Below are 18,457 nucleotides of genomic sequence, written 5' to 3' on the forward strand. Positions count from 1 at the left end.
ACTATATGTTGGATAATTGAATTTACATTAAAAAAAAGGATAGTAGGGGAGGTGAACCATGAGAGACTATGGACTCTGAAAAGCAATCTGAGGGGTTTGAAGTGGCGGGGGGTGGGAGGTTGGGGTACCAGGTGGTGGGTATTATAGAGGGCACGGCTTGCATGGAGCACTGGGTGTGGTGAAAAAATAATGAATAATGTTTTTCTGAAAATAAATAAATTGAAAAAAAAATACAGATCATAAAAAAAAAAAAAGGATAGTCACTTCCAAAAAAAAAAAAAAAAACCCAAAATAAATAGTAAGTGTTGGTAATAATGTGGAACAAAGGTCACCCTTTTACATTGTTGGTGGGAATGTAAACTGGTGCAGCCACTATGGAAAACAGTATGGACATTACTAAGAAAAAAAAAAAAAAAGTAGAACTACCGTTTGAACCAGCAATTCCACTCCTAGGTATACACTGAAAGCAGGATTTGGAAGAAATATTTGCAAGCCCATACTTGTTGCAGCATTATTCACAAGAGCTAAGAGGAGGAAACAATCCAAATGTTCATCAATAGACAAATGAATAAACAAAATATGATATATATATAAATAAAATATTATATATATATCATATCTATATAATGGAAAATTATTAAGCCTTAAAAAAAAGGAAATCCTGTCAAATGTACAACATGGATGGACCTTGGGGCATTATGTTAAGTAACATAAACCAAGGACAAATGCTGTATGATTCCACACTAACGAGGTTCTAAAGAAGTTGAATTCGTAGAAACAGAAAGTAGAATGTTGGCTGCTAGGGGCTAGGGGTAGGAAATGAAGAGTTGGTCAGTGGGAATAAGATTTCAGTTTTGCAACAAGAAATAGTTCTAAGTGCTGTTGCACATCCATGTGAATATATGTAACTGTGCCAAAACTATACTTACAAATGGTTAAAGTAGTAAATTTTATGTTATATTTTTTGTACTATGATTAAAAATTAAAAAATAATTTTTGGACCCTGTGGGGGAACCAGATTCAGGAAGCACTGCCATTGCCTATCAGTCACAGCTGTTTTCAGTAAATCAAGACGTGATTGCTGCAGCTCATGATAGAAAGTTGCAGAAACCCTCACTGGAGGCCACACAACTCCCCTCAAACACTGAGGCAAGTGACCAGTGGGAAAAGTAATGTTGCCGTTCACCCTCATGCTTGCTGAACCATGTGTCTATGTCTCTCCCTGCCAATGTAGAAAAGCGTATATGACTTATTTATATGTCTCTTTCCTCCACTAGGTCTTCTAGCACATATCATTGGCAGAGTATAAATTGCTTCTAGAACATTAGCTAAGGGATCTGGAAAGTATTGGTCCCAGTCTTCTAGCCCCTTTCACACAAAGTGGGATATGGAATGAGAAGGATCCCCTCACCCCGGTTTCCATTAAAAAATCCAACATGCATATTGAAGATAATTTTACTAAGTGCTTGGTGTTGACCTCTATGTATATTGCATTTCCTCTATGGATGAATTTATATTCTTTTTTACCAGGAGCAGGGAAGTTTAGGATGGAACAGGATGCCAGGATGGAAGCAGATGTCTATTGCCACTGAGGTCCTTCTGTTACTAACTTTGAAACTTTGACGGTTTTGGCGTGTATGGAAGTGGCAACTGTAGGCTATAGGTTCAAGATAGTCTTTCTTGAAATGTTCAACTGTGTTTGTGGATCTATAGTACTATGCCTAATGTGTGGCACAAACTTTGCCTCTTGGAGAGTAGATTCATTCACTAACTGTAAAATCTTTCCTTGTGGTTTTGTTACACATTGGTTCTAAATGTTCCCGGTGATGGTGTTGAAGATAATTCTGTTTCCTGTGTGGGAAAAGGTGACTTAGTAGATTATTCCAGAAAGAGGAAACTTTCTGCAAAACAACGTTATCTTTCTTGCCTCTCTTCCTTTCAGATTAAGATGCTAATCTCTTTTGACAACTATGTGCTCTTTTTGTTGGGCGTCTTTCACTTAGAAAACTTATATTGAAGGTCATCCATGTTTTTGCATGTATCAAATAGTATCACAATGTATGGATTTACTATAATGTGTTTATCAATTTGCCTACTGATGGGCATATGCACTGTATCCAGGTTTGGTCTTTGACAAATTAAGCTACTATGAACTTCATGTTCAAGACTTTATATGGACACAAGCTTTAATTTCTCTTAGGTTAAGTACCTAGAAGGGAAAGGGTCAGTCCTATGAAACATGCTTTATGTTTAAGAGATTGCCAAGTAGCTTCCAAATCGATTGTACCATTTTACATTCCTCCCAGTAGTATATGAAAGACGTGGTTTCACCACCTTGATGCCCCCACTTGGTATGGTCAGTCTTTTTCATTTTACCACGCTAATAGATGCGAAGTAGACTCATTGTGATTTTAAATTGTATTTTGAGCTCTTTTCATGTCATTACTTGTTTATTTGGTCAAGTGTTTATTCAAATATTTTGCCTCTTTTTAAACTGAATTGCCTGTTTTCTAATTTTTGAGTTGTGAGGTCTTTGTATAGTCTTTAATCAAGTCCTTTATTGGAAATATGATTTGAAACTATTTACTCCTAGTGTTTTCTTTTTATTTTACATCAACATCTTTCAAAGAACAGTTGTTTTAATTTTCAGTCCAATTTGCACTTTTTAAAGTGGATCATGCTTGCACTTCTCCAAGCTCATCAGCAAAAGCAAGAGAGAGATTTTTCTCTGGGAGATAAGAAAGCTTCTGCCGGTTTACAGAATATAGGAAATTTGGGGAATTCAAGTTTTGTGGGCATTTTCATGACCATATCTCCATCCCAAGTCTCACCATCCCATTGTTTTTTTACTAAGGTCTCTAAAAATACAATAAAAGACTTATTAAAATGCATATCTAGTGTCCTCTGCATTTGTACTACCTTCAAACTTTAAAATTTGTTCTTGATTTTCAACATAGTCTGCAGAATATATGTGTTTATAAGTGTTTTACGGGAAGCCTTGTGACCTCCATGGTGTACATCAGGTTGATATTTAACTAATCTAAGAATTTTATCCATTTTCTTTAAGGTTTCTAATATGGTTACAGCCAAGATGACAATCCTTATTGTTGTTGTCTTCCCATATTGGTCAAAGAGTTAAAACTGCTTAACTCAAAACTTTCTCTTCTACATAGGCCTCATTCCCACCCACTGCTGGCTGGAGTCTCAGTAGTGACATTCTAGCGTGTTAGAGATCATGGTCATAATTTCCACTAATCTGGAATCTTTATGATTATCTGATTGTGTAGACAGTCACTTCCAAAATCTGATAAAGAAGGTCTGCTTTGTAGAGCTGGTCTCCTCACTTCCCCTAAAAGCAGCATGTGAGATAAAGATTTGAGCGCAGATGGTTATTGGGTGGTCAGCTTAGAAAGCTGTGAGAAGGACTTGAGAATAGACGGGAAAGAAGGAAAGCCACAACAAGATGTTTAAATTCACCATTTTGGGTAATTGAGATTCGATTACCCAAGTACCTTCAAGAAGTGTGTAAAACACCTCCCAGAACTGTCAACTTAAAGGGCAAGAGGCTGAGACATTTAACTTTCTTTGAGTGCATACGAACATTCAGTCTGCAGCATATGCTAACCTTGTGCAATTTTTAAATTATTTAAAAATTTTTTTAAACATAACCTTGTGCAATTTATAGACCTTGCAAATATTACCTCCAAGCTGATGACCTTTATTTTCCATCTGCATGGTTCTTTTTAAGGTACTAAATGCCGTTTTTTTAAAAAAAATACGTAGTTATTTATCTATCTATCTATTTATTTATTTAAATTTGAGAAAGAGAAAGGTGCACCACGGTTGGGTTTTTCCACGTGTTGGCTATTGTGAATAGTACTGTTATGAACATGCATATACAAGTATTTGTTTGAATATTTGTAGTTCTTAAGGTCACATATTATGTGATTCCATTTATAGGAAACTTCTAAAATAGACACACCTTTACATGCAGAAAGTATATTAGTGGTTTCCAGGGACAGCGGGGGGGAGCAATGGACACAGGGTTTCCATTAAAGGTGATGAAGAGTTTCTGGAACAGGCAGAGGTAATGGCTGGACAACACTGTGAATGGATTAAATGCCTCTGAATCATACATTTTAAATATGGTTAATGACTACTTTTGGAATTGAGTTTCTCACTGGGCATTTAGGGTTTCAGATATGAGTGTAAAATGATGAGTAAGCATTTCAGTGTAGAGTCTGCATCCCGAAGTTGGTGTCTAGAGTTGGAGATAAAACAGTAGAAGCCACGTGCGCCTAAATGCTACTTACACTTATGTAATTGGATATGATCTATGTTAAGAGAAAAGAGAAGATATTTCATTTGCAAGTTTTGATTACATGAAATTTTAAAGTGGAATAGAGGAGAAGTCAGTCCAGAAAATGAGAGCTCGTGGTCCCCAATATAAACCAAAATCTGGGTGAGATACAAAAGGAATTCTTAAGTTTTTTACTTAAAACATCTGCCTAAAAATCTGAGTTAGAAAATGACATTTCTTTAGCTTAAAGATTCTCTTTGTTTGGAGGCAGCCAGAGAATAAAGACTTGGCAATGGGCTGTGTCTAAACAGGGTCCTTTCCAATGCTGCGGGTGTCATACCTAGGAAGCCTCCTTGAGTTTTGAAACTTTTCTGTGTTTGTCACAATCTGAGTATCTGGGTCAAAAAATCTTTAGCAGGACCTCATGTGGGTTTTCCCTTATCTTTGTTTTAGGCCATGGTGCTCGCTGATAATAAACAGCTGCGATGTGTCCAGACTTCTAGTATAGTAGACAATTACTCAACTCTGTTGTCTAGAAGTAGACTCTGATAACTTTATTCCACTCTGTCTTTCCCTTTTCATTCCTGTTTTCCTGGCTGAGATGCCACTTATTCTAGAAGTTTGTTTTTTCCCATTGAAATGGGTAGATATTGAGAATAGTGTATTTCTTCTCTGCCTCTTTTTTATGTCTTTGTTTTAGATCTTTCTTAATTATATCCTAGAGTAAAACCAAAGTATGGATGGATATTCTCAGAGTTAATAAAAGTGGAGAATATATCTCTTTCCCCTGTGTTCATTGCCAATTTTACAGAACAAACATTTATAATCAAATTTTATGAGCTCAAAAGGAAATAAACACTCTGTCAATAATTTTATATAGATATAATATATAATATTTAAATAAAATATAATTATACAAATACAGTAGTCATATATAATTGTATATGTAATCTATAATTTATCTATCTATACCTATCTATCTATATGTAATCTCCTCAATGGTCTCCTCATATTCAAAACAAAAACTAAGTAAAATACCACTGGCTTTCATTTTTTTTTTTTTTGGCATGAAAATATACTTCAGACTTATCTTGTGTATTTCTTACCCAAGATCTAAAATCTGCCGTTTACCCAAGGTTTGGTTTCTTTTATTGGAGAACAATATTTGAAGCAAAAATCTGCGACTTAAGTGTGCCTGTTGTTACTTTTTTTTTTTTTTTAAGTTTCTCTCAATGGAAAGAGCAAGGAAATACGTGTGCATGTTGACCCTTGCAAACACCTGTATCTATGTTAACTGAAATATGAGCTCATACTGATTTCTCCATCTCTAATAGGTTGTCATATGGATCATTCTAGACTTCTCCCCTTGCTTGTCTATGATCTTTCATTTCAACAGCAAGAAACATGGCTCCCACAATCTACCATGTACTTACTTAGTGCTTCAATTACAGTATAAGTGCATAGTATGTTCAGATTTGACTGACAAGATTAATTGAATGCTGTAGATTAAATGTTTATGTCCCCTCCAAATTCATAGATTGAAAACCTAATCTGCAATGTGATGGTATTTGGGTATGTGGTCTGTCAGTAGAAGGTGATTAGATCATGAGGGCAGAATCCTCATGAATAAAGTGAATGCCTTTTATAAAAGAGACCCCAGAGGGCCACCTTACCTCCTTGAGCCATCTGAGGGCCACCTTACCTCCTTGTGCCAGGTCTATAAACCAGGAAGTGGGCCCCTGCCAGACCCCAAATCTGCCTACACCCTGATCTTAGATTTCCAAGGCTCCCAAACTGGAGAAATAAATTTCTGTTGTGCATAAGCAACTCAGTGTGTGGTATACTGTTATATAGAGTGGTCCAAAAAGATTAACGCAGCACAGAATTACTTAAAGAAGATTTTAAAATCAGTATAACAAATTCAAACCACCAACCAAAGAATAGAAGACACCAACATTCAATTCCTATAAGACCTGATAGAAATAGCAATAAACGTGAAAAAATGCTTACAACCATTTTAAGCCCATTAAATGGGTACAAACTGATCTCTTGTATACTACTGGTTTTTAGTATCTTATAAAATAAAGACCTGGACAGGATATGATGCAATACTAACAACATGTGTCACCTATTTCTTAGGGTAAGATAATTTGAAATATGACTTTTGAGAATAATTTAACAATATCCTATAGTAGGAGGTGTGCACAATTTAGGACATACACCTTGCAAATTATTTCCCAGTATACAAAGAAATGTGCACCAGACTGTTCTGAGTTGGGTTTCTTCTAAAAAATATTGCAGGAACTGTACATTTCACCAAGATGCAAGAAAGAAAATGTTTGTATTTACATAGCTGAGTATGGTAAGATAATGGAACTGAATGAATAAAAGCCACACATTATGACAGTGGGTGGAAAATACTCTTTGAAGAAGGTAAAATAAACATGATATATTTTTAAAGCACAATCATAATATATTAGTGAACTTGATTAAGGATAACTCTCCTTTTGTCTGCCCATATCTTAACAAAATGCTCTCCCTTTCACAGACTTCCAAAACCAGTGAAAAAGGTAAAGAGCAGAGCATTGAAAATCAATGTGGGAAAAATTCTGTTTTTTTTTTAAGATTTTGTTTATTTATTTGACAGAGAGAGAGATCACAAGTAGGCAGAGGCAGGTAGAGATGGCGGTGGGTAGCAGGCTCCCCGCTGAGCAGAGAGCCCGATGCAGGGCTCGATCCCAGGACCCTGGATCATGACCTGAGCCGAAGGCAGAGGCTTTAACCCACTGAGCCACCCAGGTGCCCCCCAAAATTCTGTTTTTATTTAATGTTTTATTTAATATTTTGCAGTAAGTGGGTTCAGTAAAACAAACAAACAAAGAAAAAACATATGTTTGGATCTGATTTCTCTCTCTGTAGATCTTCTGAAGCAACTGGTTCTCTGCTATAAAAAATTAAGTAGTTACATTCCAAACAAAATTATAATCATAATCAATAAAGGTATTGGTTGAAGAGCTCTCCAATGTAACCAAGAGAAAAGGGCTAGCAAAATCATTGGTTAATATCTTTTTTTTTTTTTTTTTTGTAGGCTCCATGCCCAGAGTGGAGCCCAATGCAGGGCTTGAACTCATGACCTTGAGATCAATACCTGGGCTGAGATCAAGAGGAAGATGCTAACCTCCTGAGCCACACCACCACCCCACTAACTTTTTTCAGTATACCCAGTTGTAGTGGTTAGTGATTTTTGTCATGATGTTTGTTAACAAAATGTTAACTTGTAGAAATTCAAATTTATTCTTAGCTGCTGTTTGGTCTTTGGGATAAAAGTGAGAATGACTTGTCCTCATGTGACTGAGGTTTTGATATGAAAAGACTTAAATACCGTACTTATGAGTACAGCCTGGAAGTGCAACCAAGATCTAAAAGCAAGTTTCTGTTATTGGGTCCTTGGCTTCCCTATCTCATGCGAGTGGTAGTTTACTCATTGAAGTTTCACTTGCAGCTGCCCTGTGGTAGGCAGGATAGGATGACCCACAGGAAGTCATGGTGACTACACATAGCTGAAAGTGATTGTCCCACTACTCTTCAGATCAGGTCAGACTCTTCGGTGGACATGGTTTTAAGGAATGATGGTGAGAAGGAGCTCTCACCTCCCATTTGGTGCAGTTCTAAAGGGATGCAAAGGTAGGAAGATTTCCTTTTCTATTCTCAGCTTCTAGGAAGAGCTCTGGGTTGAGCTATTGGCGGGTGATGTGTAGGAACATGGATCAAATGTGTCTAGTAAAGGCTGAGGTGAGAATGAAATTTGGGATGAGTTAGCCTGCTTTTGAAGGATGGGTTCTCATCTGCATGGGAGTAAATGTTCAAGTTGTGGAATTGTGCCCCCTTCAACATTTATTTCAATGGGAAGACATTAACTAACTTCCAGAATATATGGAATGTGAACCAAAGAAATTGAAGGAAAGGAGAGGGAAGAAGTGGCTGGCTAAAGATATCCGATACAGAACTCTTTTCTTGGAAATGGCCCTGTTGTGTATATTCAAACACAGAAAGCAGCTCAACACACCTTGGTTTCATTCTTGACCTGATATGAGAGGGAAACTATGGAACTTGATCATGTAAGGAAAATTTTCTGGTCCCTTATTTGTTTCCTGTCTTATGATAGAAATATTACTCTTTCAGGGTGCCTGGGGGACTCACTCAGTTAAGTATCTGACTCTTGATCTAAGATCAGGTCTTGATTTCAAGGTAGTGAGTTCAAGCCCTGTGGCAATCCATGCCGGGGTTGGAGTGTACTTAAAAAAAAAAAAAAAAAAAGAAAGGAAAAGAAATATTACTCTTTCTTGAGACATATAAAATTATATACAAACATTTTTTGACATTGTCCCATATCTATGTGTCTCAAACACACACAGAATTATCTGAGACCCAATGTAACCTAAGGTCACAAGTTTAGGTTTTATCTTCAGGATGTTTTGCTTAAACCTGGATCCTGATCACGAGCAGATGGTTGTCATAGTTCTGTCAGTGTTGTTTTTCCCAGACAGAAGTAGTGATGTTATTATTTGAGTCCATTTGTAATTATCTCTGTGTGGGTAAATATGCAAGAATGACCACCTGTTTTCCCCTTAGGAATAAAGAACGAGGGGCATCTGGGTGGCTCAGTGGGTTAAGCTTCTGCCTTTGGCTCAGGTCATGATCTCAGGGTCCTGGGATCGAGCCTTGCATTGCACTCTCTATTCAGCAAGGAGCCAGCTTCCTCCTCTCTGCTTGCCTCTGTGCTTACTTGTGATCTCTCTCTCTGTGTCAAATAAACAAAAAATAAAAAATCTTTAAAGAAAAAGGAATAAAGAATGAGACAGAAACTAGGAAATATAGACAAACCAGACTTATTATAGGTCACATTACAACCAAAGCATATCAGGCAAGACATATCAGGCAGAATGAACAAGTGTGTGTCAGTGATTTTTTGCCACAGTAATGGTGCATAACAACCCCCTGAAAGGTAATGGCTTAAAGCAATAAACATGCATAGGCTGACAAGTCTGCACATGGGTGTGTATGGCCCTTCTGAAATTCCCTGGAATCATTCACACGTATGAGGGTCAATAATTGCTATCTGGTTAGGGATGACTTCAGCTGGGATGAATGCTACAGCTTTTCTCATTTCTGGTATCTTTTATCCTCAACCAAGGTGGTCCAGCTATATTTTCTCAGCCATGACATGAGTTCAAGAGTCTATGCTTTTAAAACATTTTCTTATATCCCATTGGCCAAAGTGAGTCACAAGACTGAAATCAAAATTGAGGAGGAAAGGAAATATATTCCATCTTTTAACAGGGGCAGCAGTGTGTCATGTGGCACTGGTGTGAATGCAGGGAAGGGTAAAGAAGAAAAGCTGTCGATGCAACAAATCTATATGCAAGGGTGGTATACAACAATTAAAGAGATCTCTGAAAACCATTTTGAGTTGGCCTGGCACATCAGAGCTTTTAATAAATCATCACTATGCTTATGGTGTAGGGCAACATTAACAGAGGCAAATTTGCTAGAGAAATTGAATTCTCATTTGGTCCAAACACATAAATGCTGACTGACATTGAAGAAGTGATAGAATCCCTTGAAAACTAAGTTCTCTTGCAAGGAAACCGAAGGTTCTCATTTTATGTAGTTTCTCCTCTCATGCACTTATGAATTCATGATATAAATTAAAAATTTATTTTCCTTTACTGTATTATAGGCTTCCAGTTGACAGGAATTGTGCATGTTTTGTTCATTGCTATATTCCTAGCAACAAAACTTATAACAGAGCCTAGCACATAGTAGACATTTAATCAATATTTGTTGACTGAATGAATGAATGAATGGATAATACTCTTGTGAACCAGAGCCATAACACATGGCTCTTACAGGACTCACTAGAATGATTTGTTGTTTTTCTACTAGCACATAGTAGACATTTAATCAATATTTGTTGACTGACTGAATGAATGAATGGATAATACTCTGTGAACCAGAGCCATAACACATGGCTCTTACAGGACTCACTAGAATGATTTGTTGTTTTTCCACCACTTTTTCCCTAAAAGATGTAAATTCTTCATGCATTCTTCATGCATATTTGCCATATTAAATTTTAATAATACAATAAAAATAATAATGATGTATTATCTATTAATATTTCGATTATACCAAGCACTTAGTTCCAAGTTTTATATGTACAAAGCTATTGAAATCATGCAGGCATATGACAAGCAACAGGAGGTGAGTACCACAAGCACCCCCTTTTGTAATTTTGCTATTTATTAAAAGAATTTTTAATTTATTTTACAGAAAGATAGAGAGAATGGGGAGAGGGGGAGAGGGAGAGAATCTCAAGCAGATTCTGCACTAAGCATGGAGTCAGACATAGAGCTCCTTCTCCTGACCCTGAGATCATGATTTGAGCTGGAACCAGGAGTGGGATACTCAACAGACTAAGCCACCCACACCCTCCCACTACAGTTTTTATAATTTTAAAAACTAAGGCATGGAAATGGTAACAAAGATATACCCATGTTTACACAGTGTGTGACTGGAATTATAACTCAGGCAATTTCATTTACCATCATGCTAAACTGCCTCATGATGCCATTCTTCCAAAGGACATTTTTCATGTCTACAAGAAAGGGGTTGAAGAATGAATCTGTTCTCTGTAAAATATTTACATTCACAGCACTAAAGATTGTGTTAATACACCAGAAGGAGCAACTGCATGGTTTGGCCCGAATCCCCCACAGAAAAATATCATCCAACTAGACCACACAGACAATCTGAAGACCTTCCTGAAGGGGGAGCCCCAAGTATTGGGGGTAAGTGAGCTTGACCTCCAAACATAGTATTTGGGAAGATAGCCGTTTCCAGAGAGGAGAACAGTTGTCCTTTGTGGTTCCTGAGGTATGATTAACTCTGTCATAAACTGACCTCTGTAAACCTCACTGTGGCAGGAAATAGATTTTTCAAAAATCAGAGGTCCTATAATCTGAAAGGAAAATGCATTTATCTAGTGAGAAGGGAAAATTAAGTTATCATAAAACCTTTCTAAACAATCTTGAACTTGAGAAAAGGCCATGGACTCCTAGGGGTTTCATCCTTGGAGCCTTTTCAAAACCAGGGGATGGGAAATAGCTCTGTGTAAAGACCACAAAACCATCTTCTTAGAAACCTGTGTGCTTCCTACTCTGAGCATCTTTTTTTTCACTTCCCAGGTGGCTCAGATCCTGATTGGTTTGATGAAAGTGTGCCTATTTGCTATAGGTCTGCATTTTCGTTCTTCTGACTCTTCCCATTGGTGTTATTCCCCAGCCATGAGCTCAGGATATCTTATATGGGGATCCTTATTTGTGAGTATGTTGGAATATCTCAACTTCCTCAGTGGTAGAATTCTGGGAATATTTCTTCCAGCCTTCTCTTTCAAAAACCAATGACTTGATCTGGGATTTTACATCTTAGAGCAAAACATGTGACCTAAATGCTTGTGGGTTCTGTTGAACTCTGGTTTGGGGGAAGTACAAGTGCACGCTCACCAGGTTGAGTAGATTCTTCCATTTTTAGTTCTTTGTGTCTGGAGCTGTGTCTATTGCTGCTAGAAGAAACATGACATTAAACCTGGTAAGTATTTCCCTAGGCCCGAAGCAACAAGCAGAATCAGAAGTGCTCTATCTCAAGACAAAGGAAATAATTTCCAATTCTCTGAATGATCTGGGCTCTACGGGGGTCATGGCAAATTCTTGCATGAGGAAACTAAGGTTTGACTTACTTTTTCAGCCCTATTGTCTGATACTCCATACCTAGGATTGATTTGTGAATACAGAATCCAATGCTTCAGCCCATCCTTCTACGACTTAGGAAAATTATTTGAGAATATGTCTTCAACCCCTTCAAAATAAGTGAATATTTTTGTGTTTCCCAAAGGGAGGAAGAGCGTGGAACAGAAGGACGCAGGCGACACTGATTATTCTCTTCCAGATCAAAGGCAGCCTGGGAGTGAACATACTCAGTGCTGTGGTTGGGGGAGTAGGGATAATCTTGTCAACAGTAGGACTGACTATGGTACATGAATTGGAAAAAAGTTGTCTTATTCTTGTAAGTGTTTCTGAGCTGATTTTATTTTCTGAAGTTATCTTTCTATTATTTAAATATACATTAGTCTGAGATGATTGTCTCTCAGTTGATCCTGGCTTATCGCCACAAGTAGTAAGATCTGGGACTTTGATCTCATGGGGAGAACTTTCAGCCCCTTTTTGGCTGGGACTTACAAGGATTTTTTTCTTGCATTCTTCACTGAACACAGTGATGTTAGAAGATTGAGCATGAGGATCTTTCTTTAAAGCCTCCAGGCTTGAGTTCGGAGCTGGCTCAGGAAGTTCTGTGTTATATGCGGGTGGGGCAGGGAGAGTCAGGGTCTCCAAGCCAAGATGCTCAGAGTCTCGGGGGTGGATGTGGTGTAAGGAAAGAACAATGATATCACTTTCATAGTCTTGGAGGTTCTCTGCTCTTTAGATGAGAAAAAAGTAGAAATTCACACAGGGAGTTATTATAAGGAAAATAACTTGAAGTGGGCAACAGGGAGAATTTCTAAGCCAAGAAAACTAAGGAAACACATCTGATTTAATCTAAATTTGCCCTGCGTTTATGAAGGTCTAGAGCAGACTCCTCTCAGCCATTTTAGGATTTTCTTTTCAATTTTTCTTCTTTTGGTTTGTTATGGGACAGACCGTACCTTTTTCTTTAATGGAGAATGAGTCAGATTGGAATCAGAGAATCTAGGGCCAAGGGAAGTATTCATGTCTTAATCATATTCCTTTTCTTTTTCCTCTTCTCTCCCTTCGTGGAAACGACTTCTTTTTAGAGGGCACTTGAGATTGGGCTACTAGTCCTCTCCCTGCTGGAAGTCAGCATCGCTATCTCTCTCTCTGTGTTTGGGTGCAAGGTGACCTGCTTTGTCACACAGGTAAGCGTTCAGGACCTGAGGGCGTGCTCACGTTTCTCTCATTGTGTGTTCCTGTTTCTCTCATTGTGTCTCTTCTTTCTGAACCAATGAGAAGGATAAAGAAGCAGAGTGCAGGAAAGATTGTTATGTATGTGACTTCTTCCTGAAATTGGAAGGGACAACAGAACACAGAGATAGAACTATGTTTCTGGGAGCCTCATAGATCTTGCTGGGTATTGATTTTTATCTGGGGGGGGTATAAGGTCCTGAAAAAGAGATATTGAACTCTCAGGTCCCAGGATACAGAAAAGAATTAGGGGTCCCCAGGATGAATTGAATCCCTCTAGCTGGAAGAGTGTGTGAATAACACTATATATTTTTCTATCTCCACAGGTGGTGGTTATTCAGCCAAACAATGACAAGGTGCCCTCGGTAATGGCCCCTTATGAACATATTTATGAGGACCTGGAGTTTTAACAGGATAGTTCCTGCTTTTAGAAAAATTATTCATTGAGTATCACTAGGTCAATAATAACCTGCCCGCCCGAAAGCAGTCACATTTGTGCATGGGAACATAGTTATTACAAAACCAAATAAAATACATTTTTCCCTCTATTATGCTGATTGTGGTTTTTGGATCCCATCCTCCCACATCATCCCATAATCAACCATATGGCAGGGAGGCAAGTATCATTTCTAATGATAACTTTTTTTTTTTTTTATTTTTTTAGGGGCTTTTTATTTTTTTATTATTATTTTTTAAAATTAAATTTATTTATTTTCAGCATGACAGTATTCATTATTTTTTCACCACACCCAGTGCTCCATGCAATCCGTGCCCTCTCTAACACCCACCACCTGGTACCCTGACCTCCCACCGCCCCCCTCCACTTCAAACCCCTCAGATTGCTTTTCAGAGTCCATAGTCTCTCATGATTCACCTCCCCTTCCAATTTCCCCCAACTCCCTTCTCCTCTCCATCTCCCCTTGTCCTCCATGCTATTTGTTATGCTCCATAAATAAGTGGAAACCATATGATAATTGACTCTCTCTGCTTGACTTATTTCACTCAGCATAATCTCTTCCAGTCCCATCCATGTTGCTATAAAAGTTGGGTATTCGTCCTTTCTGATGGAGGCATAATACTCCATAGTGTATATGAGTACTTCTAACGGAACTATACCACACATACAGAAAAGAGTATAGATCATTGTCACAGCTGGTCAATTTAAAAAAAAAAATTTTTTTTTTAATTTTTAAAAAATTTTTATCTTTAAATAATCTCTACACCTAACATAGGCCTCAAACTTACAACCCAGAGATCAAGAGTCGTATGCTCTACCAATTGAGCTAGCTTGGCGTCCCCAATGTTTGGATGGATAGAAAGTAAACATCCTCATGTAACCAGCACTAGTATCAATGAGTAAACATTACCAAAGTTTCGGAAGACTGTGAATGCCCCTTTCTTTCACTAAGATTCCCCAGGGTAAGTGCAATCTTGACTTTTACCACTCATATGGGTTTTATCTGTCTTTGAATGTTATAAAATGGAATCTTGCAATACGTGTAACTGAGTATATATCCAGGATATGGCTCCTTTCTTCTAACATGTTTGTGAACTTCATTCATGCTATTGCCAGTGACAAAATATCTTTATGTCTACTGCTGCAAGATAGTGTATTGTAAGATTTATAGAACAATCTATTATCTATTTAAGTATTGGTGAATATTTGGGATGCTTCTCTTTGGGATGAATAGTACTATGCATGAAAAATGTATCTATATACTTTAGTACAGGCATATGTAAAATTCCATTGTGTGTAGACATAGCAGTGTAATTTCTAGGTCATATCCAAAATGCATATAACACATATATGCCTTCTAGCAGTGCCTGAAGTCCAGTCATTGCATGTTTTCACCTCGACAAATGTGATTTTCATTTTAACAATTTTGATGTAGTTGTATCACATTGTAATAATTTTAATACTATTAATTTTATAACGGCTTTAGATTTATTTTTTCATTTTTTATTTATAATTTTTAAATTTTTATTAACATTTAATATATTACTAGCCCCAGGTGTACAGGTCTGTGAATCTCTGGGTTTACACACTTCACAGCACTCACCATAGCACATACCTTCCCCAATGCCCATAACCCAACCATGCTCTCCCTACTCCCCCTTCCCCTTGGCAACCCTCAGTTTGTTTTGTGAGATTGAGAATCTCTTATGGTTTGTCTCCCTCCTGATCCCATCTTGTTCCATTTTTTTCCTTCCCTACCCTCCAAACACCCCAAGTTGCCTCTCAAATTCCTCATATCAGGGAGATCATATGATAAAATTGTCTTTCTTTGATTGACTTATTTCGCTCAGCATAATACCCTATAGTTCTATCCAGGTCATTGCAAATGGCAAAATTTCGTTTCTTTTGATGGCTGCATTGTATTCCATTGTATTATATACCACATCTTCTTTACCATTCATCTTTGATGGACATCTACGTTCTTTCCATAGTTTGGCTATTGTGAACATTGCTGCTATAAACATTCAGGTGCACGTGCCCCTTCGGATCACTACTTTTGTATCTTTAGGGTAAATACCCAGTAGTGCAATTGCTGGGTCATAGGGTAGCTCTATTTGCAACTTTTTGAGGAATCTCCATTCTGTTTTCCAGAGTGGTTGCACCAGCTTGCATTCCCACCAATAGTGTAGGAGGGTTCCTCTTTCTCTGCATCCTCGCCAGCATCTGTCATTTCCTGACTTGTTAATTTTAGCCATTCTTTTTTTTTAATTTATTTTTTATTTTCAGCATAAGAGTATTCATTATTTTTGCACCACACCCAGGGCTCCATGCAATCCGTGCCCTCTATAATACCCACCACCTGGTACCCTGACCTCCCACTCCCCACCCCTTCAAAACGCTCAGATTGTTTTTCAGAGTCCATAGTCTCTCATGGTTCACCTCCCCTTCCAATTTCCCTCAACTCCCTTCTCCTCTCTAACTCCCCATGTCCTCCATGCTATTTGTTATGCTCCACAAATAAGTGAAACCATATAATAATTGACTCTCTCTCTGCTTGACTTATTTCACTCAGCATAATCTCTTCCAGTCCCGTCCATGTTGCTACAAAAGTTGGGTATTCATCCTTTCTGATGGAGGCATAATACTCCATAGTGTATATGGACCACATCTTCCTTATCCATTCATCCGTTGAAAGGCATCTTGGTTCTTTCCACAGTTTGGTGACTGTGGCCATTGCTGCTATAAACATTGGGGTACAGATGGCCCTTCTTTTCACTCCATCTGTATCTTTGGGGTAAATACCCAGTAGTGCAATGGCAGGGTCATAGGGAAGTTCTATTTTTATTTTCTTGAGGAATCTCCACACTGTTCTCCAAAGAGGCTACACCAACTTGCATTCCCACCAACAGTGTAAGAGGGTTCCCCTTTCTCCACATCCTCTCCAACACATGTTGTTTCCTGTCTTGCTAATTTTGGCCATTCTAACGGGTGTAAGGTGGACTGGTGTGAGGTGGTATCTCATTTTGGTTTTGATTTGTATTTCCCTGATGCTGAGTGATATGGAGCACTTTTTCATGTGTCTGTTGGCCATCTGGATGTCTTCTTTGCAGAAATGTCTGTTCATGTCTTCTGCCCATTTCTTTTTTATTTTTTTATTTTTTATAAACATACAATATATTTTTATCCCCAGGGGTACAGGTCTGTGAATCGCCAGGTTTACACACTTCACAGCACTCACCAAAGCACATACCCTCCCCAATGTCCATAACCCCACCCCCCTTCTCCCAACCCCCCTTCCCCCAGCAACCCTCAGTTTGTTTTGTGAGATTAAGAGTCACTTATGGTTTGTCTCCCTCCCAATCCCATCTTGTTTCATTTATTCTTCTCCTACCCACTTAAGCCCCCATGTTGCATCACCACTTCCTCATATCAGGGAGATCATATGATAGTCGTCTTTCTCTGCTTGACTTATTTCACTAAGCATGATATGCTCTAGTTCCATCCATGTTGTCGCAAATGGCAAGATTTCATTTCTTTTGATGGCTGCATAGTATTCCATTGTGTATATATACCACATCTTCTTTATCCATTCATCTGTTGATGGACATCTAGCTTCTTTCCATAGTTTGGCTATTGTGGACATTGCTGCTATAAACATTCGGGTGCACGTGCCCCTTAGGATCACTACGTTTGTATCTTTAGGGTAAATACCCAGTAGTGCAATTGCTGGGTCATAGGGCAGTTCTATTTTCAACATTTTGAGGAACCTCCATGCTGTTTTCCAGAGTGGTTGCACCAGCTTGCATTCCTACCAACAGTGTAGGAGGGTTCTCCTTTCTCCGCATCCTCGCCAGCATCTGTCATTTCCTGACTTGTTAATTTTAGCGATTCTGACTGGTGTGAGGTGATATCTCATTGTGGTTTTGATTTGTATTTCCCTGATGCCGAGTGATATGGAGCACTTTTTCATGTGTCTGTTGGCCATCTGGATGTCTTCTTTGCAGAAATGTCTGTTCATGTCTTCTGCCCATTTCTTGATTGGATTATTTGTTCTTTGGGTGTTGAGTTTGCTAAGCTCTTTATAGATTTTGGACACTAGTCCTTTATCTGATATGTCGTTTGCAAATATCTTCTCCCATTCTGTCAGTTGTCTTTTGGTTTTGTTAAGTGTTTCCTTTGCTGTGCAAAAGCTTTTGATCTTGATGAAGTCCCAATAGTTCATTTTTGACCTTGCTTCCCTTGCCTTTGGCGATGTTTCTAGGAAGAAGCTGCTGTGGCTGAGGTCGAAGATGTTGCTGCCTTTGTTCTTTTCAAGGATTTTGATGGATTCCTTTCTCACATTGAGGTCCTTCATCCATTTTGAGCCTATTTTCATGTGTGGTGTAAGGAAATGGCCCAGTTTCATTTTTCTGCATGTGGCTGTCCAATTTTCCTACCACCATTTGTTGAAGAGACTGTCTTTTTTCCATTGGACATTATTTCCTGCTTTGTCAAAGATTAGTTGACCATAGAGTTGAGGGTCTATTTCTGGGCTTTCTATTCTATTCCATTGATCTATGTGTCTGTTTTTGTACCAATACCATACTGTCTTGATGATGACAGTTTTGTAAGAGAGCTTGAAGTCTGGAATTGTTATGCCACCAACTTTGTCTTTCTTTTTCA

At 38.2% G+C, this 18,457-nt stretch overlaps 1 protein-coding gene across 3 annotated transcripts; it reads left to right on the top strand.

Annotated features, from left to right (window-relative positions):
• The first annotated feature begins 7,718 nt into the window (after positions 1 to 7,718).
• On the top strand, positions 7,719 to 13,889 carry LOC122914526 (membrane-spanning 4-domains subfamily A member 4A-like). 3 transcript variants are annotated; one of them, XM_044261142.1, is made up of 7 exons: positions 7,719 to 7,984; positions 11,016 to 11,151; positions 11,548 to 11,682; positions 11,894 to 11,950; positions 12,254 to 12,424; positions 13,191 to 13,292; positions 13,665 to 13,889. In XM_044261142.1, exons 1-7 carry the CDS (start codon positions 7,914 to 7,916, stop codon positions 13,746 to 13,748), a joined length of 756 nt encoding a protein of 251 aa, XP_044117077.1. In that variant the 5' UTR covers positions 7,719 to 7,913; the 3' UTR covers positions 13,749 to 13,889. The 3 variants fall into 3 exon arrangements, with proteins under 3 accessions (XP_044117077.1, XP_044117078.1, XP_044117080.1); XM_044261143.1 differs by having other exon boundaries at positions 12,308 to 12,424; XM_044261145.1 differs by lacking the exon at positions 11,894 to 11,950.
• Positions 13,890 to 18,457: the final 4,568 nt, after the last annotated feature.

This window comes from Neovison vison, chromosome 7 (genome assembly GCF_020171115.1).
Source record: "Neovison vison isolate M4711 chromosome 7, ASM_NN_V1, whole genome shotgun sequence".
In the NCBI taxonomy this organism is placed as follows: Eukaryota; Metazoa; Chordata; class Mammalia; order Carnivora; family Mustelidae; genus Neogale; species Neogale vison.

Coding starts and splice junctions, on each gene's coding strand:
- LOC122914526 (XM_044261142.1), top strand. CDS start 7,914: ATGGTTTTAAGGAATGATGGTGAGAAGGAGCTCTCACCTCCCATTTGG. Junction 11,152..11,547: donor GGGAGCCCCAAGTATTGGGG/GTAAGTGAGCTT, acceptor TTCACTTCCCAG/GTGGCTCAGATCCTGATTGG. Junction 12,425..13,190: donor AAAAAAGTTGTCTTATTCTT/GTAAGTGTTTCT, acceptor ACTTCTTTTTAG/AGGGCACTTGAGATTGGGCT.